Source organism: Bos javanicus, chromosome 4 (assembly GCF_032452875.1).
Source record: "Bos javanicus breed banteng chromosome 4, ARS-OSU_banteng_1.0, whole genome shotgun sequence".
Classification (NCBI taxonomy): Eukaryota; Metazoa; Chordata; class Mammalia; order Artiodactyla; family Bovidae; genus Bos; species Bos javanicus.
This window is the reverse complement of record NC_083871.1, coordinates 30,846,663-30,874,287: the sequence shown is the minus strand read 5'-3', so window position 1 is coordinate 30,874,287 and position 27,625 is coordinate 30,846,663. Positions and strand designations below refer to the sequence as shown.

Genomic DNA, 27,625 nt, shown 5'->3' with positions numbered 1-27,625 from the left:
TTGCATACAGTTCTACATAGTTCTATGAGTTTTGATAAACACATTAAGTCACGTAGCTATCACCAAAATTCCAATATAGAAGAACTGCTTTCACTTAAAAAAATTTCTTCTTGATGCTTTTTCACAAACTCTCCTCCATCACACATTAGGAAACACTGATCTGTTCTCCATTTGTACAGTTTTGATTTTTCTATTACATCATGTAAATGGAATCATTCAATTGGTAGCCTTTTTGAAGCTGGATGCTTTCACTCAGCATAATGCATCTAAATTTCATCCATGTGGTTTTGTGTATTAATAATTCATTCCTCTACTCTGTGGAGTAGTACTCCAACATATGGATATACCACAACATTTCATTCATTTACCAGCTGAAGGATATTAGGATTGTATACAGTTTAGGTGATTATAAATAAATGTCATGTATATTCAAAGCTAGGATGAATACTTGGGAGTGGATATGGTTAAGTGTATGTTTAACTTTTGTAAGAAAATTCCAAAATGTTTTTCAAAAGTGCTGTGTCATTTTGCATTCCCACCAGCAATGAAGTTCCAGCTCTGCAATTTTGTCAGTACTTCTAATTGTCAGGATTTTGATGTTCTTATTTTTTATTTTAGCCATTCTAATAGGTGACAGGTATCTTGTGGCAGGATTAATTTGCATTCCCCCAAATAAAAGATGATGCTGAACATCTTTTCATGTGCTTATCTGTCACATGTATATTCTCTTTAGTGAAGTGTCTAGATCCTTTGACAATTCTTAGCAAGTCTTCATCTAATAATTCTAACATGTGGATCATCTTGACATGGTGGATACATAGTATGCTGAGTAATTTTGGATTGCATCCTGGACATTTTTTATATTATGTTACGGTGATTCTGGGTTCTATTACGAATCCTCTAGAGAACAGTTCTATTTTAGCAAAACAACCCCTTTAGATTCATACTAAAAGTGACAGCTTGCCTTCTTTGATCAGTAATTTCAATATTAATTTATTTTTAAAGATTTTATTATGCTTTCTGAGTATGCCTAGCACATGTCAGAAATTAGGTGGTGGTTTATTTCAGGCTTTGAGGCCTCTGCTATGGTTCTTGGGGATTGTTCTGTGCATGTGCAGTACAGAGTTGAGTCCAGAACTTACTTTATTCCGTACAGAAAATAGGGGATCACCTTTTACAGATCTCTACAAACTTATCCTCATACTCTCCAACCCCCAAGTGTCCTTTTTTTCTGGTTTCTCTGGCCAGAAAGCCAGTATTCGGGGGGGGGGGGGGGGTGTTCCTTCATTGTCCTGCACATAATCATGGTTGGCATTACCTTCAGAGTGAAATGACAAAGAAAAGAAAAAGTAATTCCCCTCATATTCACTGAAAAACAAGGGCCCAATATTTCCTGATTCCTCTAACAAAAGATAAAGGTATTTTCTCAATATTTTAGCTGCTTATGCAGACAATGCTGCTGCTGCTGCTAAGTCCCATCAGTCGTGTCCAGCTCTGTGCGACCCCAGAGACGGCAGCCCACCAGGCTCCCCGTCCCTGGGATTCTCCAGGCAAGAACACTGGAGTGGGTTGCCATTTCCTCCTCCAATGCATGAAAGTGAAAAGTGAAAGTGAAGTCGCTCAGTCGTGTCCAACTTTTAGCGGCCCCATGGACTGTAGCCTAGCAGGCTCCTCCGTCCATGGGATTTTCCAGGCAAGAGTACTTCAGTGCAACCCACAAACAGGCTGGACTTGGAGTCAAGCGCCCCTTTTCTCAGTTCTCTTGCCAGATATACATGGTTTCTCCTACAGTGTTTGATGTTTATACCTGCTATTCAGGGCCCACAGGGCCAAAGCTGGTAGAACAAAAAGAAAACAAGTCCTGTGAAACTCGCTTCTATTATGCATTGTTATGTAAGTTTAACTGGATCACATTTCTGCAAATAAGAATAGAGACTATCAAGGAAGAGGATATATTCTAGAAAAGAGCCAATTTGTCTTTTGTAGAGCTCTGTAGAAGTATGGAACTAAAATAATGAGAGGGAGATATGGAGTATAAAACAGTAAACTGAAGCCTATACATGGAATATTAGCCCTACTGTTAAAAAATTGGGGCAAAATATTTGAGAATTTCTATCTAAAGAAATATGGTCCCGCACTGTAATACTACATGTTGATAATTAGGTCCCTTTCAATTTAACACACAGTGGCCCTACCCAATTTCCTAAAAAGAAGGCCACCAGTTAACAATGATTTCACAATCTTTCACTTAAACATATTTGTCAGTCACCTTCATCATCATCATGATGATCATCATCACCATCTATTTAAACAAAAGCCTGGGATCACTGGACAATGCACATAAGCCTACCTCAGAAAAAGCGAAATACAGACAAAAAAATATAACCCTGGAGGAAACATGAGACTTCCAGTAAGCTACTGTATTTATACAGTAAGAACAAGATGCAATAAAAAAAGAAACAAAAATCACTCTTGGAAATTAAAAAACAATTCAACAAAAATACCTGAAGCTAAAGTTAAGGAATTTCATTGAAAATATAAGAAAAGGTAAAAAGACAAGTAAAAGAAAAGGTGCAAAAAAAAAAAAAAAAATCAATATAGGGAGTCCAACGTACATCCATTAAGAATTCAAAATGAGCAAAAAATAAAAAAGGGTGAACCGGTGGATGTAGGGTGGTGGGGGAGGACCCAGAGTTGAAAATTCCATCCAGAACTATACCATAAATGAAAACCTATGCTTACATACATAATTATGAAATTAACAGAATACTAAAGATTAAAAGAAAGCTCAGGATGAGGGCATATCAAAAGGATAGAGGAGCCAATCTGAAACAACTTTCAATGGCCAAAAATAGAACAAAGTGAGGAAGATAATGAACACAGGAATACCTGGTTTTATCACACTTTGCTTTATTGTGCTTTGCAAATAACTTTAAAAAAAAAATTGAATGTTAGTGATAACCTGTATCCAGCAAGTCTATCAGCACCATTTTTCCAACAGTATCTGCTCACTTCATATCTTTGAGTAACATTTTGGTAACTGCAATATTTCACATTTTTGCATTACTTTATATTTGTTAGGCTGATATGTGATCACGGATCTTTGATGTCACAACTCACTGAAGGCTCAAATGACAGTTGACATTTTTTTTTTCCAGCAATAAAGCATTTTAAAATTAAGGTATGTACATTGTTTTTTTAGAATGCTGCTGTTGTCAGTTTTTAAGCTGTGTCTGACTCATTTTGCAACTATAGGGACTATAGCCCACCATGCTTCTCTGTTCATAATTTCCCAGGCAAGAATACTAAAGTGGGTTGCCACTTCCTTCTCCAAGATGTAACACTTCTGTATGCTTAAATAGACTATAGTATTATGTAAACATAACTTTCACATGCACTGCGAGACCAAAAAAGTACTGTGGTTGGCTTTACTGAGATATTCACTCTTCACTGAGGTCGTCTGGAACCAAACTGGGACTATCTCTGAGATGTGCTTGTAATGATGTAATTGGATGATAACTCAAAAACCAAATATTCATGAACAAATATCATCAGTTCAGTTCAGCTGCTCATTTGTGTTCGACTCTTTGGGACCCCATGGACTGCAGTGTGCCAGGCCCCCCTGTCTATCACCAACTCCTGGAGTTTACTCAAACTCATGTCCAGAGTTGGTGATGCCATCCAACCATCTCATCCTCTGTTGTCCCCTCCTCTTCTGGCCTTCAATCTTTCTCAGCATCAGGGTCTTTTCAAGAGTCAGTTCTGCACATCAGATGGCCAAAGTGTTGGGAGTTTCAGTTTCAACATCAGTCCTTCCAATGAATATTCAGGACTGATTTCCTTTCAGATAGACTGTTTGGATCTCCTTGCAGTCCAAGGGACTCTCAAGAGTCTTCACCAACACCACAGTTCAAAAGCATCATCTTCAGCGCTCAGCTTTCTTTATAGTCCAACATCACACACGACTGCTGGAAAAAACCATAGCCTTGACGAGACGGACCTTTGTTGGCAAAGTAACGTCACTGCTTTTTAATATGCTGTCTAGGCTGGTCGTAACTTTTCTTTCAAGGAGTATGCGTCTTTTAATTTCATGGCTGCAGTCACTATCAAGAGCAATTTTGGAGCCCAAGAAAATAAGGCCTCTCATTGTTTCCCCATCTATTTGCCATGAAGTGATGGGACCAGATGCCATGATCTTAGTTTCTGAATGCTGAGCTTTAAGCCAGTTTTTTCACTCTCCTCTTTCACTTTCATCAGTTCAATCGCTCAGCCATGTCCGACTCTTTCCAATCCCATGAACTGCAGCACGCCAGGCCTCCCTGTCCATCACCAACTCCCAGAGATGACCCAAACCCATGTCCATTGAGTTGGTGATGCCATCCAACCAACTCATTCTCTGTCGTCCCCTTCTCCTCCTGCCCTCAATCTTCCCCAGCATCAGGGTCTTTTCAAATGAGTCAGCTCTCTACATCAGGTGGCCAAAGGACTGGAGTTTCAACTTCAACATCAATCCTTCCAATGAACACACAGGACTGATTTCCTTTAGGATGGACTGGTTGGATCTCCTTGCAGTCCAAGGGACTCTCAAGAGTCTTCTCCAATACCACAGTTCAAAGGCATCCATTCTTTGACGCTCAGCTTTCTTTATAGTCCAACTCTCACATCCATACATGACTACAGGAAAAACCAAAGCTTTGATTAGACGGACATTTGTTGGCAAAGTAATATCTCTGCTTTTTAATGTGCTGTATAGGTTGGTCGTAACTCTCCTTCCAAGGAGTAAGCATCTTTTAATTTCATGGCTGCAGTCACCATCTGCAGTGATTTTGGAGCACCTCAAAATAAAGTCAGCCACTGTTTCCACTGTTTGCCCATCAATTTCCCATGAAGTGATGGGACCGGATGTCATGATCTTAGTTTTCTGAATGTTGAGCTTTAAGCCAACTTTTTCACTCTTCACTTTCATCAAGAGGCTCTTTAGTTCGTCTTCACTTTCTGCCATAAGGGTGGTGTCATCTGCATATCTGAGGTTATTGATATTTCTCCCGGCAATCTTGATTCCAGCTTGTGCTTCATTCAGCCCAGCGTTTCTCATGATTGATTCTGCACAGAAGTTAAATAAGCAGGGTGACAATATACAGCCTTGACGAACTCCTTTTCCTATTTGGAACCAGTCTGTTGTTCCATGTCCAGTTCTAACTGTTGCTTCCTGACCTGCATACAGGTTTCTCAAGAGGCAGGTCAGGGGGCCTGGTATTTCCATCTCTGAGAATCTTCCATAGTTTGTGGTGACCCACACAGATAAAGGCTTTGGCATAGTCAACAAAGCAGAAATAGATGTCTTTTTAGAACTCTGTTGCTTTTTTGATGATCCAGCAGATGTTGGCCATTTGATCTCTGGTTCTTCTGCCTTTTCTAAAACCAGCTTGAACATATGGAAGTTCACTGTTCACATACTGTTGAAGCCTGGATGGAGAATTTTACTTTACTAGTATGTGAAATGAGTGTAATTGTGTGGTAGTTTGAGCATTCTTTGGCATTGCCTTTCTTTGGGATTGGAATGAAAATGGACCTTTCCCAGTCCTGTGGCCACTGCTGAGTTTTCCAAATTTGCTGGCATATTGAGTGAAGCACTTTCACAGCATCATCTTTAGGATACCTGGAATTCCATCAGCTCCACTAGCTTTGTTCGCAGAGATGGTTCCTGAGGCCCATTTGACTTCACATTCCAGGATCTCTGGCTCTAGGTGAGTGAGCACACCATCTTGATCTTTTTTGTACAGTTCTTCTGTGTATTCTTCCCACCTCTTCTTAATATCCTCTGCTTCTGTGAGGTCCATACCATTTCTGTACTTTATTGAGCCCATTTTTGCATAAAATGTTCCCTTGGTATCTTTAATTTCTGCATAAAATGTTCCCTTGGTATCTTTAATTTCCTTGAAGAGATCTCTAGTCTTTCCCATTCTATTGTTTTCCTCTATTTCTTTGCACTGATTACTGAGGAAGGCTTTCTTATCTCTTCTTACTATTCTTTGGAACTTTGCATTCAAATGGATGTATCTTTCCTTTTCTCCTTTGCTTTTTGCTTCTCTTCTTTTCACATATTTTGGAAGGCCTGCTTAGCCAGCCATTTTGTTTGTTTGCATTTCTTTTTCTTGGGGATGGTCTTGCTCCCTGTCTCCTGTACAATGTCATGAACTTCCACCCATACCAAAGTGGTAAAAATAAATGATGGAATAAACAAATCATTGGGGAAGAAAGTATAAATTTTCATTACACAAGAGGCACAACTAAAAATTATAGGAACAGTGAGGGGAATAGAAAATGGTCTTTAGCACATCACAGTAACATCACACAGAACATTACATTGTATCTTCAGGCAAGATACAATGAGGAATGCTAAAAGTGAAAATAGTTATTTTTTTTTAAAGAAAAAAAAAACAGGACATTTGTGTAGACTCAAAGAATAGTCTCCAACATATTTACTAACTACTATGGTTAAGTCCACAAATTCTTTGATGTGCTTCCCTCTAGGCTATGGAGCTTAATAGATTTTCCCCCTGAATACTGAATGGACTTAGTCACTTGCTTCTAATAAACAAAACGTGGAAAGGAAAAAAGAAAAACTTTACAGTGGATATACCTAGCAAGTACTATCTTAACTAACTCATTAATATTAACATCACCAATAATAAGACATATTGACATCATGTATTCCCTAATATGATGCAATTAGGCACAGACAATTCATAACTTCAGTCTAATCATGAGAAAATATCAGGCAAACCCAAATTGAGGGACATTCTACAAGACACCTCAATTTACTTTAAAATGTCAAGGTAAGAAAAAGACCAGGGGAAAAAAAAAAGAAATTTCACAGACTTCAGGAGTAAAGGTCTATGACAATAAATGCAATGTGGTACTCTGGACTGACTCCTGCAAGAGAAAAATTATATTTCTGGGGAACCCTGTAGTTTAATTGGTAGACCTGTACCAACGTTAATTTCTTAACACGGTATTACGGTAGGCGTTAGCAATAAAGGAAGCTAGATGATGCTGAGGCTGAAACTTAAATACTTTGGCCACCTCACGCGAAGAGTTAACTCACTGGAAAAGACCCTGATGCTGGGAGGGATTGGGGACAGGAGGAGAAGGCGACGACAGAGGATGAGATGGCTGGATGGCATCACCTACTCGATGGACGTGAGTTTGTATGAACTCCGGGAGTTGGTGATGGACAGGGAGGCCTGGCGTGATGCAATTCATGGGGTCGCAAAGAGTCGGACATGACTGAGCAACTGAACTGAACTGAAATGAGATGAAGGGTATTTGCGAATTCTCTCTACTATTTTTGCAACTCCTCTGTAAATACAGAATTATTTAAAAATAAAAAGTTTAAGCTCTTAAAAGCTAGTGGGGAAAAATTAGGTCACCTACCAAAAAATAAGAGTAACAGTAACTTATTATTAGTAAAACAGTTGCAAGAAGACAATACAGCAGTGCCATTAATGCTTCAAGAAAATACAGTTTTCAGCCTAGAATTCTGTGTTAGCCAAACTATCAATTAAATTGAAAAGCAAAAGTAAAGGCATTTTCAAACAAATTTACTTCCCTATGCCTTTTTGTTGACCATGATGGCTACTCTGTTTCTTCTAAGGGATTCCTGCCCGCATTAGTAGATATAATGGTCATCTGAGTTAAACTCACCCATTCCAGTCCATTTTATTCGCTGATTCCTAAAATGTCGACGTTCACTCTTACCATCTCCTGTTTGACCACTTCCAATTTGCCTTGATTCAAGGACATGACATTCCAGGTTCCTATGCAATATTGCTCTTTATAGCATCAGACTTTGCTTCTATCACCAGCCACATCCACAACTGCGTATTGTTTTTGCTTTGGCTCCATCCCTTCATTCTTTCTGGAGTTATTTCTCCACTGATTTCCAGTAGCATATTGGGCACCTACTGACCTGGGGAGTTCCTCTTTCAGTATCCCATCATTTTGCCTTTTCATACTGTTCATGGGGTTCTCAAGGCAAGAATACTAAAGTGGTTTGCCATTCCCTTCTCCAGTGGACCACAGTGTGTCAGACCATGGAGTAGTCATCATGGTCAACAAAAGAGTCCCAAATGCAGTACTTGGATGCAGTCTCAAAAACAACAGAATGATCTCTGTTCATTTCCAAGGCAAACCATTCAATCACAGTAATCCAAGTCTATGCCCCAACCACTAATGCTGAAGAAGCTGAAGCTGAATGGTTCTATGAAGACCTATAAGACCTTTTAGAACTAACACCCAAAAAAGATGTCCTTTTCATTACAGGGGACTGGAATGCAAAAGTAGGAAGTCAAGAAACACCTGGAGTAACAGGCAAATTTGGCCTTGGAATACGGAATGAAGCAGGGCAAAGACTAATAGAGTTTTGCCAAGAAAATGCACTGGTCATAGCAAACACCCTCTTCCAACAACACAAAAGAAGACTCTACACATGGACATCACCAGATAGTCAACACCAAAATCAGATTGATTATATTCTTTGCAGCCAAAGAGGGAGAAACTCTATACACTCAACAAAAACAAGACCAGGAGCTGACTGTGGTTCAGATCATGAACTCCTTATTACCAAATTCAGACTTAAAATTGAAGAAAGTAGGGAAAACCACTAGACCATTCAGGTATGACTTAAATCAAATGCCTTATGATTATACAGTGGAAGTGAGAAGTAGATTTAAGGGACTAGAGCTGATAGATAGAGTGCCTGATGATCTATGGACAGAGGTTCGTAACACTGTACAGCAGACAGGGATCAAGACCATCTGCATGGAAAAGAAATGCAAAAAAGCAAAATGGCTGTCTGAGGAGGCCTTACAAATAGCTGTGAAAAGAAGAGAAGCGAAAAGCAAAGGAGAAAAGGAAAGATATAAGCATATGAATGCAGAGTTCCAAAGAATAGCAAGAAGAGATAAGAAAGCCTTCCTCAGCGATCAATGCAAAGAAATAGAGGAAAACAACAGAATGGGAAAGACTAGAGATCTTGTCAAGAAAATTAGAGATACCAAGGGAACATTGCATGCAAAGATGGGCTCGATAAAGGACAGAAATGGTATGGACCTAACAGAAGCAGAAGATATTAAGAAGAGGTGGCAAGAATACACAGAAGAACTGTACAAAAAAGATCTTCACAACCCAGATAATCACGATGGTGTGATCACTCACCTAGAGCCAGACATCCTGGAATGTGAAATCAAGTGGGCCTTAGAAAACATCAGTACGAACAAAGCTAGTGGAGGTGATGGAATTCCAGTTGAGCTATTTCAAATCCTAAAAGATGATGCCGTGAAAGTGCTGCCCTCAATATGCCAGCAAATTTGGAAAACTCAGCAGTGGCCACAGGACTGGAAAAGGTCAGTTTTCATTCCAATCCCAAAGAAAGGCAATGCCAAAGAATGCTCAAACTACCGCATAATTGCACTCATCTCACACGCTAGTAAAGCAATGCTCAAAATTCTCCAAGCCAGGCTTAAGCAATATGTGAACCGTGAACTTTCAGATGTTCAAGCTGGTTTTAGAAAAGGCAGAGGAACCAGAGATCAAATTGCCAACATCTGATGAATCATTGAAAAAGCAAGAGAGTTCCAGAAGAACATCTATTTCTGCTTTATTGCCTATGCCAAAGCCTTTGACTGTGTGGATCACAATAACTGTGGAAAATTCTTCAAGAGATGGGAATACCAGACCACCTGACCTGCCTCTTGAGAAACCTGTATGCAGGTCAGGAAGCAACAGTTAGAACTGGACATGGAACAACAGACTGGTTCCAAATAGGAAAAGGAGTATGTCAAGGCTGTATATTGTCACCCTGCTTATTTAACTTCTATGCAGAGTACATCATGAGAAACACTGGGCTGGAAGAAGCACAAGCTGGAATCAAGATTGCCGGGAGAAATATCAATAACCTCAGATATGCAGATGACACCACCCTTATGGCAGAAAGTGAAGACGAACTAAAGAGCCTCTTGATGAAAGTGAAGAGTGAAAAAGTTGGCTTAAAGCTCAACATTCAGAAAATGAAGATCAAGGCATCCGGTCCCATCACTTTATGGGAAATCGATGGGGAAACAGTGGAAACAATGTCAGACTTTATCTTTTTCGGGCTCCAAAATCACTGCAGATGGTGACTGCAGCCATGAAATTAAAAGACGCTTACTCCCTGGGAGGAAAGTTATGACCAACCTAGATAGCATGTTGAAAAGCAGAGACATTACTTTGTCAACAAAGGTTCATCTAGTCAAGGCTATGGTTTTTCCTGTGGTCATGTATGGATGTGAGAGTTGGATTGTGAAGAAGGCTGAGGGCCTAAGAATTGATGCTTTTGAACTGTGGTGTTGGAGAAGACTCTTGAGAGTCCCTTGGACCGCAAGGAGCTCCAACCAGTCCATTCTGAAGGAGATCAGCCCTGGGATTTCTTTGGAGAGAATGATCCTGAGGCTGAAAGTCCAGTACTTTCGCCACCTCACGTGAAGAGCTGACTCATTGTTCAAGACTCTGATGCTGGGAGGGAGTGGGGGCAGGAGGAGAAGGGGACGACAGAGGATGACATGGCTGGTGGCATCACTGACTCGATGGACGTGAGTCTGAGTGAACTCTTGGAGTTGGTGACGGACAGGGAGGCCTGGCGTGTTGCAATTCATGGGGTCACAAAGAGTAGGACACGACTGAGCGACTGAACTGAACTGAACTGATGTTTTTTTATAAGAAGCATTTCAGAATGTTTTCCAGGAACAAAGGGAATAAACTGAGAAAACTGAGTATGTAAGATCTTGAGAATACTGGATCCAAACCAACAGAGCAGGGAAGAAAGGTTTCAGGATTATAGCTGTGCAGCAGTCCTAGAGAGAAATCAATCAGTGTTTGATCAGAAAGTTGGAGACCTCCAGAAATAAGGAGAAACTGGATGGAGTTGATATCTCTTGAAAAGTTAAAATAACAAGAGGAGGTGATAAAGTTAACCAATGCAAGGGGGAAGAAGGCAATGTGAATCTTCGGCAAAAAAAAAAATACACAGGAAACAACATGTAACCCGTATAATCACAGTCCATTACATAACCATAATTATTAATTTTCAATGTTAAGAACTAAGCTATATAAAACAGGCAGTGGATATTAAAGAAAATGTAAGCATTTTAACATCAAGAGAAAGACGAGAGAGTAAAAGTTTAGGTGAGAGAAGTTAAAAGGTGGAAGAGATGGAAACTGAAGGAGAGGCATGGCAACACGCTATTACAGAGTGGTGTGTCATGATACAACATTTGGCCTACACGCAATTGAAGAAAAGATTCAAAGTCACTGATGGTATGAGGTGAGGTAAATTATTTTGGGAGGAGTGTTGATTTCTGACAGTTTGTAACTTAGTGTCCCTTTTTTAAAATAGAAGTATATTGATGTACAATATTATATAAGTTATATAGGAGCATAATACAGTGATTGACTATTGTTAAGGTTACGCTTCATTTATAGTTATTACAAAATATTGGTGATACTTCTTGTGTTGTATGGTATATTCCTGTAACTTATTTTATACCTAATAGTTTGTACCTCTTAATCTCCTACCCCTAAATTGTATCTACCCCCTTCCCTTTCCCTATTCTTAACCACTAGTTTGTTCTCTATACCTGTGAGTCTGTTTCTTTTTTAAAAAAATATTCACTTGTTGTATATTTTACATTCTACTTATAAGTGATATCATACAGTATTGATCTTTATTTCATGCCACGTATTGATAGACAGTTAGGTTGCTTCCATTTCTAGGTAAGTGTAAATCATGCTGATATGAACACTGGGGTGCATGCATCTTTTCAAATTAGTGTTGTTTCTTTTCCCCGGAACATATATACCCAGGAGTGGAATTGCTGAATCGCATGGCAATTCTATTTCTAGTTTTTTGAAACCTCCATGCTATTTTCATGGAGTGGCTGTACCAATTTACATTGCCACCAAGAGTATACAAAAGGGTTCCCTTTTCTCCACATCCTCACCAACATGTTTTTCCTTGTGTTCTTTTTAATGATAGCCATTCTCACAGTGAGGCGGTTTTGATTTGCATTTCCCTGATGATCAGCAACATTGAGCAGTTTTTTATGTGCCTACTGGCCATCTGTGAGGTAAATTCTTAACTCTCACTGCATGAAGTCAGTAGTGTTTAATACTGATATATCAATAAATAATAGTATAAGCATATTTATAGATACATTGAGCCATCACAGGATTAATAAAAAAGAATGCAGAAACAGTTAAAACACATGATTTACTCCAGGGAGCAGAATGGGGTGGTGGGGAGAGACTTGGATTAACAACTGAAGCTTTTCTACATGAACCCATTTTTTTCAAGGTTTTTTTTTGTATTGATATAGCCAATTAACTTTCAGGTGAACAGCAAAGGGACTCAGCTATACATACACACGTATCCATTCTACCCCAACGATCTGATTTTTTAAAATTCCATATGTATGAATCATTTGGAAAATTTTTAATTTTACAGAAAGCAAAAAAAAAAATTCATTATTTCTCGGCAGTGAAAACAGATAACTCAATTTATTCATTTACAGTAAGGTGATGACTGAGTTTCTACTTAGTGCACTGGCTGGGTATTAAATAAAACACTGTTCTTGCCATGAAAAACCAAGGTTTTTAGCTTAACACGTTGAATGCTTAATCAATACTAATTTATTTCAAAAGATATCGTTTCATATTCTTTTCAACAACTTTAATAAACAGTAAAAATTACTGATATTATGTCCTTAAAAATAATAAGTATCTGATGCTAAGTCAAACATTTTTCAAAATAACATGTTTAAATAAAAAATTCCATGAATGATGTATTCAAGATGTTTGAAATACTGAAAATAAACTTTAAGTACATTAAATTCTGAATTGTTCAAGTTATTAGAAGATGATAATGATAGGAACCATTTAAAAAAAGAAATTATGCCTCCAAAGAAGTAGGAAAAAAAAAAAGAAAGAAATTATGCCTACAAATCATTAAATCTTTTGAAGTAAATATTTAAATTCTTCAATAAATTAATCTTGTGTAATCTGTATGCATATGGATGTACAATAGAAAGGAACTTGAGAAAATCCTTGTTTCTCAAAAATGATGAAATCACAATGTGAAAGGTTCCAAAGTTTCTCAGCTTCCTTAATCTGTCCCATTGCTAAGCCAGGGTGGAAATACTACATCCAGTAATTCTGGCAGAGTATTTTTCTATACAGATATCAATATTGCTATGGGTTTAAATTTTTAATCACAATACATTTGCCAATATGAAAGGTGAGGTGGCATTAGAAACCCCAGTGCAATATACTACAGAAAGCTTTTAAAACTTTAATTAAAAGTCTTATTTTTAATATAATGCTAACTCAGTGATTGAGCCATTACACTAAGACTCATCTGTATTACTAACTTGTGTGCATATCAAACTAAGTAATTTTTACTTATCACTTCAAAGAAATCTAGCAATCATTATTTCTTCTCTGAGATTATATTCTGATATATAAAACAGAGCCAACTTCTAGCTTACAACGCTTTTGTTAGAATCAAATGAGATGATTTTTTTGAAACATCTGATATTCAGTAGCTGATCAATAAATGTCAGTTCCAGTTCCCCTTTCGTCCTTTATATACCTTGATTCAAGTTAACTGTTAACATCTAACTGAAAAAAACCTAACCAAATCATTGCTTTTTTCAATAATTAAAGAGTCCCAAAAATAAAACTATACATGTTCTAAATACAGCATATCACTGTTACATGCCCCCAAAAAGGGAAAACTAACCAACATATCATGACTTAATACAAGCTTCTATTAAAACAGTATAGTATTGCTATAGGAAGAGACAAATAGATAAAACAGAGGATCCAGAAACTGAGCCATTCTTAAATGGAACATCAATATATGAGAGAAATTCCATTACAAATCAATGAAGAAAGAACTGAATTATTCAAAAAATGGCTTTCCACATAGAATAAAAATAGAATTACATTTCCTTTTTAGGAAATCATCAAAAATATTCTAGGCTAATAAAAGATCAAACTTATGAAAAGAAAACCTTAAAGCCAATAAGAAGAAAATGTTTTTAAAAACTTTATGATCTTGGGATATAAGAAAATTTCATAAAAAAAGTAAAAGGGATACATTTACATATTGCTATATTTGACTAAATAAAAATGTAAAACTTTCATATGACAAAAGATGGCACCAAGATAATAACTAGCAGTATGTGAAAACCTTTTGCAAAATATAAATCAGTAAGAAAAAGGAAAACAATAAAAAAGAGCAGAAAACAAAAGATAAACGACCAATAAACATATGAAGAGATGCTTCATCTCACTATAATCAGGAAGAATGCCAATTTAAAAAATCATTCAGTTTTGCCAAATATCAAAATGCTTATGTAAAGTTTAAAAATAAAATAAAATTTAAAAAATAAATAAATAAAAAATACAAAATCATTCAAAAGCTTTCAAAGCCTGAAGCTACTGAGTACTGGTGAATACACAGCACAGTGAAAACTCTTGATCAATCCCTAGAGAGTAACAGAGATAGCAATAGCTACTTTGGAGACTCCAGTGTTTATCTAGCAAAATCAAATATACACATTCTCTAAGATTCAGTAATTCTACTTCTTGTACATGGCCACTGTATGTTCAAAGCAGTAAAGTCCGTGACAGCAAAACACAAACTCGAAGTCATCCAAAGAGTGTGGGGACTGGACTACACAGTGTAGTGAAGTTGTGATACAATACTACACAGCAGTTAAAACAAACAGACATGTATTCAAACACATACATGTATTTGTGTTTGATATGAACTTGGACAGATTACAAAACGTAAGTGAAATTATGATACAGTAATATATCATTTACATAAAGTTTTACAGAACACACAAAACAGTATTTCATATATATATATATACATATCCATGAACAAAATATGTAAGAGTATTAAAACTATACTAAAAACTTACACTTTAAATTCATGGTAGCTGTTGTCTTTGGGAGGTAGGACAGAGATGATGTTAACTTTATATGACTTGTTTTGTTAAAAAACAACATGTTAATAGCTGTCACTTTTGAAAGAGTTTAAGTAGGTACTTGTCATATGGGTCTTGATGCTTCACTCAATTATCTGGATTATAAAAAAACTAAGATCACCAATAAGATGGTAATTCAACTCTCTTTTAATTTAAACTGACAATAAGTAATATGTGTCAGTTCGACTAAGAAAAAAAAGATAAATGGAATAAATTCCAAGTCCTTTAAATTATCCTGATAAACCTTACAAGAAATAGCATAAAATATATCTCAGAAATAAGGTAAAAAGTTTTGATCTTAAACATCTTTCATTTAATCACTAAAATGAATGATCTCTCTTTAATTTTTGTATTTTCAATTTCATAGCTCACTGTCACTAAAAGTTTCATCTAAGCATTGAGGAAAGAAGTAACAAGACCTAAAATAAACCAACTAACCTGTATGAGTTCTTCTATGTCTCTGAAGCTCATCACTCCTTGTGAATCTTTTGCCACAAAACATCCAGTTGCATATAAAAGGTCTTTCTCCAGTATGCCAGCGAAGATGTGCTCGTAGGTGAGAGGTTTTGCCATAAACTTTTCCACATCCTTCAATATGACAGATATGCTGTTTCTTTTTTCCTGGTTCATTACTGCCTCTATCAAAAACAAAAAACAAACATTAATTACACTTCCAAATGTCATGCTTATAATTAAGGAAAAATAAAAGGGAATCAAGGTAATTAAATGATGCTTTCTAAATGGGTTTTTTAAATCACGATGTCACAACTACTGTTAAAAATCAGAAAAATTTCAATTAAAGAAAAAAGGTTGTGGAATAAACTCGAAAGTGCAATGAAAACATGTTAATTTTAGAGAATTCTATGTTCTGCCACGGAATTCCTGTTCATTTCCGAGTAGCTTCCTCCCCTGGGAAAAAATCTTTAAGCTTTTCAAGACATGTGAACATTCTTCTCTAAAACAGCAAGATATGGTAATCCTCATTTAAAAGTGTAGGTTCAGAGTTTCACTTCCAACAAAAACAGCGTGAAGAGCTCCGTGGACCTATTACCCAGTGAAACTAGTGAAAATGATAACAAACAAAGCAAATACTATTTACAATCTCTGGAAATGGCCCTATGAGTATACAACAAATAAAGAAACATTGATTCACAAAAACCAAATAGAATTTGGTAAGAAGAGTGAGAGTCTGTTGTATCTGAACCAATACTCATGCTGTCCCTCCCTCCTCCTTCCACCTGCCTTGACAGAGAAACACTACAGACCGGTGCAATCAACAACACTATTATTCCCTCTGCTCCCACCTTCCAGTTGGTGGGTTATCACCTCAACACAGGCAGGTCATCAGTATTCTTCTATCTACCTGCTGCTGAGGCTAAGTTTCAGGTGAGTGTGGCTAACAGATGAGGAACAACCTTCTTCCATCCAATTTCAATTCCTGAGACACAGGCTGGACCTTGGATAAAGCGCGATGAAAACACTGAAGTCCAGATTACACTAGACCCAGTTCATATGTAGTTCATAAATCAGAGGTTCCAAGCCTGGCAAGATATAAAATCTGAGGCTACTACTGATCTCCCTGTTCCCAAGTGCTCATCTCTTGGTGCATGGAATGCATAGGGAGAAATGTGCCACTGTCCCACTACCGTAGTTCAACAACCATGACACAGATTTTGGCCAGAAGGAGAGCCTACCATAAAACATCAGGCTCCAAATCTCTTCCCAAGAAACTGATTTCATTTACAACTGAGTGTGGAAAGGTCTAAAGATGCTCTTAAAAACAGAATAGACAGGGAGGAAACTAATAGGCATGTTGGTGAAGTAAGCTAAACTGCAGACTGTTATGCTGCCAGAAAAAACTGAGGAATAGAGGTAGCTGGAAGAAGCCCTACAGGATCAAAATAAATTTCAGATACAGACCTAATGCTTGCCCTTTTAAACTTTGACTGGATCAGTCTGTGTAGCAATATATGCTTCAGGGCATTATTAAAAACAACAATCAGTGGAGCTGAACAGCTGGGTGCGGTCAGAGAAGGAGACACCCCAAAAGACCCATACCCAAACCGCTGTCATTCCAGGGTAACTAAGGAACAAGATGATTCATATTTTGCGGGGGGGAGTGTTTCACAAGAATAATTCAGCTAGTCACTAATGCTAAGTTGCTTCGGTAGTGTCCGACTCTGTGTGACCCTATAGACGGCAGCCCACCAGGCTCCCCCATCCCTGGGATTCTCCAGGCAAGAATACTGGAGTGGGTTGCCATTTCCTTCTCCAATGCATGAAAGAGAAAAGTGAAAGTGAAGTCGCTCAGTCGTGTCCGACTCTTAGCGACCCCATGGACTGCAGCCCACCAGGCTCCTCTGTCCATGGATTTTCAGGCAAGAGTACTGGAGTGGGGTGCCACTGCCTTCTCCGAGTCACTAAAGAAACAACCAAACAACAATAACAAGCCAGGGGCAGGAGGAGGACAGAGGGCAGTACTAAAAGTTGCTACAATATATTATTTCAACTTTAAGTTTCCAACAAAAATTATGAGACTCCAAAAGTCACAAAGAAAGAAAACATGACCTTTACATGAGCAAAAAAGCAGGCAAGAGAAAGTGCCTGTGAGAGACACCAAATTTAATAAGACTTTGAAGTAGCCATTATGAGTATGTTCAAAGAAGTAAAGAATATTACGATTAAAGCAGAAAAGCAAGGTATAATGACAATTTCACATCAAACAGAGAATATCAATAAAGAGCTAGAAACTATTTTTTAAAGAACCAATGAGAAATTCTTGAGATAAAAGGTAAAACTGAAATGAAAAATTCACAAGAGGGACTCAAGAGAAGGAAGAAATAGTGAAACTGAAGGCAGTTCATAGGGATTATGTAATCAATCTGAAAAACAGACAAGAGACAGAACAAAGAATAAACAATGTCAGAGAAATGAGAGACACCAACATATGAATGACAAATATGTCATTTTTTTTGAGGAGAGAAGAGGAGAAAGTGGAATAGGTGATGAAGCAGAAAAAATATTAAAAGAGATAACAGCTGAAAACTTATGAAAAACATTAATCTATACTTTCAGAACAGAGAAGGCAACGGCACCCCACTCCAGTACTCTTGCCTGGAAAATCCCATGGACGGAGGAGCCTGGTAGGCTGCAGTCCATGGGGTCCCTCAGAGTCGGACACGACTGAGCGACTTCTCTTTCACTTTTCACTTTCATGCACTGGAGAAGAAAATGGCAACCCACTCCAGTGTTCTTGCCTGGAGAATCCCAGGGATGGGGAGGCTGGTGGGCTGCTGTCTCTGGGGTCGCACAGAGTTGGACACGACTGAAGCGACTTAGCAGCAGCAGCGTACTTTCAGGAAGCTCAACAAACTGCAGGTAGGATAAAGGTAGAGATCCACAAATAGACATTGTACACTAAAAGCATTGAAACCTGAAGACAAGGACAAAATCTTGAACAGCAAGAAAGATTAAATGCTGGCTTCTCAGCAGAAACAATGGAAGTCAGAAGGTAGTGAGAAAACATTGTCAAAGTACAAAAAACAAACACACACATAAAACCAGAAAGCCTCAAACTAGAATTCTATATCCAGCAAAGTTACCTTTCAAAAATGAAGGTGAAATAAAGATATTCCCAGACAAACCAAAAACTAAGAGAATTTGTTACCAACAGACTTGCTTTGCAAGAAATATTAAAAGTTCCTTAAGCTGAAAGCAAGTGAAACCAACAAATAATTCAAATATATATAAAGAAACAAAAGTGCTCTAGCAAAGGTAATTATGTAATTATAAAGGACAGTGTAAGTGTATATTTCTTCTCACTTGATTTAAAAAGCAATTTTATAAATAAACAGTATGTATAAAATGTATTGTCAAGCCTATAGAGAAACACAACATATGCAACACAGTTGCCAAACACAGCACAAAGGAGGTGGGCAGGAGCAAAGCCATATTGAGCTATAAGGAAATGACCTCAAATTCAAGGGAATAAATAAAGAGAACCAGAAATGATAAAGTTAACATAGCAAAAGCAATATATACATGCTCATTTTCCTCGACTTCTTTAAAAGATAAATTTATATAAATCAATAATTATAACAATGTATTGTGGGGTATGTAACACTTGCAATATCTATGTATAATAAAAATACCACAAAGAGAAGCACAGATCTACATAGGGGGAAAATTTCTATAACTCACTGGAATTAAGTTACTATAAATCTTAAAACTGACTATGATAAATTAAGCTATACATGGTAAGGCCTACAGCAACCATTAAATAAATATGTAAGGACAGTGAAAAAAATCATTAATGAAATTAAAATGCTGTATTACAAATTAAGATGATATATTATTAATTTAATTCAAAAGAAAGCAGTAAAGGAGGGATAAAGGACATGAGACAGAAAACAAAATGTAAAATGGCAGGCATAAATTTATTATATCAATAACATAAAATGTGAATGGATTATATATATATTCATCAAAAGGTAGGTTCTGTCAGATTACATTTAAAACAATACAAGAGCCATTATGCAATGTCTCTAGCTGACACACTTTACATTTAAAGATACAAAAATACAAAGAAATTGAAAGTAAAAAGGTGGAAAAGGTCTCATGCAAACAACTACCACAAGAAAGCTGGAGTGACTATACTAATATCAGACAAAGTTATCTTTAAAACAAAAGACGCTATTAGAAATAGAGAAATTTGTTAAGGATAAATGAGTTAATCCACTAGGAAGGTATAATAATTATAAACATCAGATCAGATCAGATCAGATCAGTCGCTCAGTCGTGTCTGACTCTTTGCGACCCCATGAATCGCAGCACGCCAGGCCTCCCTGTCCATCACCAACTCCCGGAGTTCACCCAGACTCACGTCCATCGAGTCAGTGATGCCATCCAGCCATCTCATCCTCTGTCGTCCCCTTCTCCTCCTGCCCCCAATCCCTCCCAGGATCAGATTCTTTTCCAATGAGTCAACTTTTCGCATGAGGTGGCCTAAGTACTGGAGTTTCAGCTTTAGCATCATTCCTTCCAAAGAAATCCCAGGGCTGATCTCCTTCAGAATGGACTGGTTGGATCTCCTTGCAGTCCCAGGGACTCTCAAGAGTCTTCTCCAACACCACAGTTCAAAAGCATCAATTCTTTGGCGTTCAGCCTTCTTCACAGTCCAACTCTCACATCCATACATGACCACAGGAAAAACCATAGCCTTGACCAGACGGACCTTTGTTGGCAAAGTAATGTCTCTGCTTCTCAATATGCTATCTAGGTTGGTCATAACTTTCCTCCCAAGGAGTAAGCGTCTTTTAATTTCATGGCTGCAGTCACCATCTGTAGTGATTTTGGAGCCCAGAAAAATAAAGTTTGACACTGTTTCCACTGTTTCCCTATCTATTATAAACATACATTCACTTAAACAATAGAAACAAGAGAGGGCCAAAAGAGAAGTAAAAATTGACAGAAAATGAAAGGAGAAACAGATAATTCAATGCTAGTAATTGCAAGTTTCAATTATCTTCAATATTTCCACAAAACAACTAGGAAGAAAATCAGTAAGGAAGTAAAAGACCTGAATAACACTATAAATGAATTAGACCTAACAGACATCCAGAGAACACTTCATCCAATAAGAGCACTCTTCTCAAGTGCACATGGATACTCTTCATGATAGATCAGATGCTACAATGTGAAACAAATTTCAATAAATTTAAAAAGACAGAAATAACAAAATTTTCTGACCACAATGAACTGAAACAAGAAATCACTATATAGGAGTAAACTGGGAAATTCATAAATACCTGGAAATTAAACAGTATACTCCTAAATAATCAGTGGGTCAAAGAAGAAATCAAAAGACACTGAGATGAAGGAAAACAAAAACACAACATACCAAAACTTAGACCATACACATAAACTGATGCTCAGAGGGAAACTTATAGCTGTAAATACCTATATTTAAAAAGATCTTACCTCAAACATGTCAGAATGGCTATCATCCAAAAGACAATAACAAATAACAAAAGTGGAGAAAAGGGAGCCTTCATGCACTGTTGTTGGGAATGTAAATTTGTATAGCTGCGATGGAAAACAGTGTGGATACTCCTCAAAAACTTAAAAATAGAATGACCCTAAGCCCCGGAATGCCACTCCTAGGTATTTAACCAAAGAGAATGAAACACTAATTAGAAAAGATACAAACACCCTGTGTTAACTGTATCCTTATTCACAGTAGCCAAAATACAGAAGCCACCAAAACGCCCATCAATAAATGAGTGGATAAAAAAAATATACATATATATATGAATGTGTGTATACACACACACACAATATAGTATTACTCAGTCATCAAAAGGAATGGAATCTTGCCATTTGTGACAATGCGGATGGACCTCCAATGAAACAAGTCAGAAAAAGACAAATACTGAATGCTTTTACTTATATGTGGAATCAAAAAAAGTAAACAAATTAACAAACATAACGAAATAGAAACATAGTTATAGAGAACAAAGGGGTGGCTGCCAGTGGGAGAGGGGAAAATAAGGCAAGGGAAACTGAGAGGCACAAGCTTCCAGTTAAAAAAGTAAATGAGTCAAGGGGATGAAATATTCAATGTGAGGAATATGGTCAATAGCTATGCAATAATTTTGTACAGTGATATATCATAGAATTGTGATTACTGTGAAACGTACAGAAACTGTTCAGTTGCTAAGCCTTGTCTGGCTCTCTGCAACCCTATGGACTGTGCACACCAGGCTTCCCTGTCCTTCACCATTACCCGGAATTTACTCAAACTCATGTCCACTCAATCAGTGATGTCATCCAACCATCTCCTCCTCTGTCACCCTCTTCTCTTCCTACCCTCAATTTTTCCCAGCATCAGGGTCTTTTCCAGTGAGTCAGCTCTTCACATCAGGTGGACAAAGTACTGGTGCACCAGCATCAATCCTTTCAATGAATATTCAGGGTTGATTAACTTTAGGATTGAATGGTCTAATCTCCTTGCAGTCCAAGGCACAACCACATTTAGAAAGCATCAATTCTTCGGCACTCGGACTTCTTTATGGTCCAACTCTCGTATCCAAACATGACTACAGGAAAAACCATAGCTTTGACTATACAGACCTTGATTCACTATATCGTAAAACAGGAACTAACAAACTCACAGAAAAAAAGAGACCAAATTTGTGGTTACCAGAGGATGGGGAAATGGATCAAAGCAGTCAGAAGGTATAAACTTCCAGTTCTAAGATAACTGAGTACTAGGGATGTAATACATGATAAATATAATTAACACTGCTACATGTTATATATGAAAATTGTTAAGACAGTAAATCCTAAGAATCCTCATTGCAAGGAAATTTTTCTTCCTATTTAATTTTACAGCTATACAAGATGATGTTCACTCAACTTATGATAACCTTTTCATGACATATTAAGTCATATTATTATGCTGTACACTTTACATTTATACAGTGCTGTATGTCAATTATATCTCAGCAAAACTGGAAGGAAAAAAGATCATAAATAACCTAACTTTTCACCTTAAGACAATGAAAACAGAGCAAATTAAATCTAAAATAAAGCAAGCAGAAGAAAGAAAATAATAAAAGAAAGAAAATAATAAAAGAGCAGAAACTAATGAATTAGAGAATACAAAAACAGTAAGCAAAGAGAAAACGAATGGAACCAAAAGCTAATTCTTTGAAAAGGTCAACTAAACTTACAGCTGTTAAGGAGATTAACAAAGAAAAATAAAAAAGAGAAGACTCAAATTACTAGAATCAGAAATGAAAAAGGGAACATCACTACCAACCTCACAGAAATAAAAATGATTATATGGGGATACCAAGAACAAGTGTATGCCAATTACTTAAAAACTATCAGATGAACAAATTCTTAGAAATATAAAAAGTACCAAAGCTGACTCAAGAACAAGATACAATTCAAAACAAGTAAACAGGATGAATTAGCAGTCAAAAAAGTATTCACAAGAAAAGCCCAGGATCAGTGAGCTTCACAGGTTCATAAACACTTTTAAAAATTAATACCAGTTCTTCACACTCTTTCAAACAAAATCAAACTGGAGAGAAGACTTCCCAATGAATATTCTTCCCAGTGAATATCCTTCCAATGAATATCTGGGGCTGACTTCATGTCAATCCCCAAGGAAATCAACTCTGAATATTCAATGGGAGGACTGATGCTGAAGCTCCAAAACTTTGGCCATCGGATGCAAAAAGCTGACTTTTGAAAAGACCCTGATACTGGGACAGACTGAAGGCAAAAAGGAGAAGGTGGCAGCAGAGGATGACCTCTGTTGAGATACTATCACGGGCTCAATGGACATGAATTTGAGCAAACTCCAGGAGATGTGAAGGACAGAGGAGTCTGGCATGCTGCAGTTCACAGGGTTGCAAAGAGTCAGACATGACTTAGTGACTGAACATCACCACAAACTCTTTAAAAAATTAAAACTGGACAAGAAAACTTCCCAACTCATTTCAAGAAGCCAATAATACCCTTGCCAAAACCAAAGACAATATAAAGTGAAGTTGCTCAGTCGAGTCCGACTCTTTGCGACCCCATGGATTGTAGCCTATCAGGCTCCTCTGTCCATGGGATTTTCCAGGCAAGATAAGAAAACCACAAACTGATATCACTCATGGACACAGATGTAAAAATCCCCAACAAAATAGTGAAAAACCAAATCCAGGAACATATAACAGAATTACATAGCATGACCAAGTTGTATTTATCCTGTAAATGCAAAAGTACTTTAACATCTGACAATCAATTAATGTCATATAATATACTGATATAATAAAAAAACAAAACTACATGATCATCTCAACAGATGAAGAAAAGCATCTGACACAATCAAAAATGCTTTCATACTGGGTGAGCTGGAAGACTCATATGCCCAAATGTTAAAAGTTACCACAAAGCCAAAGTCATCAACACAGTGTGGTATTGGTATAGAGACAGACATACAGCTCACTGAAATAGAACTGAGAGTCTAGAAATAAATCTACATGTCTATGATCAACTGATTTTTGACAAGGGTGCCAAAACTATTCAATGAATGGGGAAGGAATAGTTTTTTAACAAATGGTGTTGGATGAACCCTTACCTAACATCATTTACAAAAATTAACCTCCAAATGGACAAAAGACATAAATGTAACAACAAAAACTATAAAACTCTTCTAGGAAAACATCAGATTTGAGACAACAGATACGGCAATGGATTCTTAGATATGACACCAAAAGCAGAAGCATCCAAAAACAAGACTGGACTCCACAATTAAACACTTTTCTGCTTCAAAAGATACTAAAAAAGAAAGTGAAAAGACAACTCACAAACTGAAAAAAAAATTATTTCAAATCATATCTCTGATAAAGAACCTGTATCAAGAATATATAAAGAACTACTCATATTATAATTCAATAATAAAAACACAAATAATTAAAATGAGCATGAGATCTTAATAGATAATTCTCTGAAGAAGACACACAGATGGCCAAGAGTACACACACAAAAGCATATGCTACATTATTTGTCATCATGGAAATGCAAATCAAAAACAAAAACTTGTATAAGTATTTGTGTGTGTGCATGCTTAGTTGCTAAGTTGTGTCTGATTCTTTGTGGCCCCAATGACTGTAGCCAGCCAGGCTTCTCTGTCCAGGGGATTTTCCAGGCAAGAATACTGGAGTGGGATGCCATTTCATAACTCCAGGGGATCTTCCTGATCCAGGAATCAAACCTGTGTCTTCTGTACTTCAGGCAGATTCTTTACAGCTGCTGAGCCATTGAGGAAGCCCATACATAACATATATATGTAAGAATATTTATAGCAGCATAATAGCCAACAGATGGAAAAATTCCAAATGTCCACCAACTGATGAATGGATAAGTAAAATCCTGTATTATCTATAAAATGGAATATTATTTTGTTCAGTAAAAAGAATGAAATACTGACATATGCAATAGTACAGATAAACTTTGAAAACACACAAAGTGGATGAAATTAGTCACAAAAACCACATATTATGTGCTTCCCTTTATATAAATGTCTAGAACAGGCAAAACTGTAGACAGAAATTAGTTCAGTGGTTGCCTTGAGCTGGGAGGGATGAGGGAGTGATGGCTAAAAAATACAGAATTTGTTTTCAGGGGAATAAAACTGTTCTAAAATTGTGGTGATGGATGTACAACTCGGTGAATACATTAAAAACCACTGAAATGTACAGCTTAAATGAGTGAATCGTATGGCATGTAAGTTTTATATCAATATAGTTGTTTTAAAATTTTACAAAATAAATGAAAAAAGAAAACCATTAAGAGAAAGTATAAGATACATGGTAAAGAACCACCGAAATCCCATTCCTAGACTAGCTCTATTCAATTCCTTTCATAACAATATTATATCTCAACTCTTGGGTTACAAAGCTAGTGATGTTCCAACAGTCAAAGCTCTCAGCCAATGGCTTGGTTTTAATGAACATCCTATGTGCCTTCATTACATCTAACTGTTCATTACATGTTAATTATTATTATACTAGCCTGCACAGAGTTGGGTGGTGGCAACAGAGCATTTACCTTCCTTCTCCTTCCCTACAATTAGGACAGGAACAGGCAACTCTTCGAAGCCTCTTGCCAGGCTGCACTTCTTGATCAGAAGCCTGCTGGCCTTGCTGCAAATGCACTTGTGTGAGTTGGTCAGGACTAACAGCACCTATCGTTGCATTAGCAATTCCTCCAACTGCTACAGTTACAGGAGCTATGGTAGCTTGTTGGACTTTCACTCCATCTTGTCCTTGCTGCTGACCTAAAAATGAGAGGGGGAAAAAGAGTATTACAATGTTTTATATTCCTAAAAAAAGGATTAAAAAGACTTCCATATGGACACTTAAAAACTAGGATATTTATTTTAACAGATAATCTGTGTAAAGTACAAAAGCAAAAGTGTTAATGATTTATACTATGTTGATCCCCCTAAAATATAATATTCTAACCTTAGCAGCTCAGGCTGCCTCCATATCTGGTTGATGGGACCATACATAAATCATTAAATCCTCTTGGGGCTTAATTTCTCCATCTATAAAATGAAGACTAATGATCCTTGCAACTTACCTACCTCACAGAACTGTTGTGAGGATCTGGAAGACACTATTTAAGATCCTTGGATGAAAGATATTACATAAATAGAAAGTATTATTATTACCATTTTCACAGTCAGCAACATACCTTATTCACTCCATGAAATCACAAGAGTAAAAAGTAACTGAACAAAGGATTTAGTTTTATGGACATTTCTCATTCCTAAATACTTTAAATTAGGCAAATAATTCTTTATTGATGAGTCTTTTATTTTATTAAGTAGTTATTAACTAAATGCAAAACCATGCATGATTATTAGATTCTGTCACTAAAACCACAGAACAGACGTTTTTCTCTGGTGCTCAAACAAATTGAGCTCATTCCCTTCTTAGGGCCTTTGCACACTCTCCAGTCTGGGCCAAGATGCCTCTGCACCCAGATCTTTGCACAATTGACTCCTTAGTAACAGTCTGATCATAGTTCAAATCTCTCCTCTTTAGAAAATGCCCTTCCTGACCACAACATCTAAAATAGTTTCCCCTCAGTCTGTTTCATCATCAAGTTTTGTCTTATTTAAATTATTGTGTCTTTTATTATTTTTTCTGTCTTCACCTCACTCCTGGATGTCACAGGTCACAGGAACAGAAATCCTGCCTGTTATGTTCACTGTTGCATCCTCAGATGTAGAACAGAGCCCAGCACACAGCAGCCACTCAACTGTAGTTGTTGTTCAGTCCCCCAGTTGTGTCCGACTCTTTGTGACCCCATGGACTGCAGCACGCCAGGCCTCTCTGTCCCTGACCGTCTCCCCGAGTTTGCCCAGGTTCCTGTCTATTCCATCAGTGATGCCATCCAGCCATCTCATCCTGTCCTCCCCTTCTACTGCCCTCAATCTTTCCCAGCATCAGGGACTTTTCCAATGAGTCAGCTATTTGCATCAGATGACCAAAATACTAGTCAATTTAACATAAGCCACTCAATAACATAAGCTTAACGAAAAAGAGTTTAAAAGAAGAAAACATTTTAATGCCATTGTGATCATATCACTTCCATGCTCAATAAAACTTTCATTTATTCCCCACTGACCAAAGTCTGCCATTCAAAGGACTCTACCACAGGGACTTGGCTCCTGACTCACTAATTTCCTCCTAATGGCCAAATCCAAAGTGCATCATCTCAATGCACGTAAGACTGCACTGCTGCACATTACACCACTGACCACGCCGTCCTTAAAACTTGGCTGTTGGAGCTAAGTCCCTACATCCTCAGAAGCTTGTCCTCTTTGTTAGCTCTCCCTATCAGCACTTAAACCTAAACTGACATCACATTCTTATCAGATTTACCTATACTCCTTTATTCCTCATTGCCCATTCTCTTCTTAAACTACTGAAATTAGGTGTCTGACCCATTGCTCTACTAAA

The 27,625-nt window shown here is 37.3% G+C and overlaps 1 protein-coding gene across 1 annotated transcript in view; it reads right to left on the bottom strand.

Annotated features, from left to right (window-relative positions):
• SP4 (Sp4 transcription factor) overlaps positions 1–27,625 on the bottom strand; it is an 82,183-nt gene that overhangs the window by 13,440 nt on the left and 41,118 nt on the right. The window contains exons 4-5 of the mRNA XM_061413680.1: positions 25,704–25,932; positions 15,531–15,730 (exon numbers count right to left, since the gene is read on the bottom strand). Of these exons, the coding sequence (XP_061269664.1) occupies positions 15,531–15,730; positions 25,704–25,932 (429 nt within the window). The remainder of the gene's footprint in view (positions 1–15,530; positions 15,731–25,703; positions 25,933–27,625) is intronic.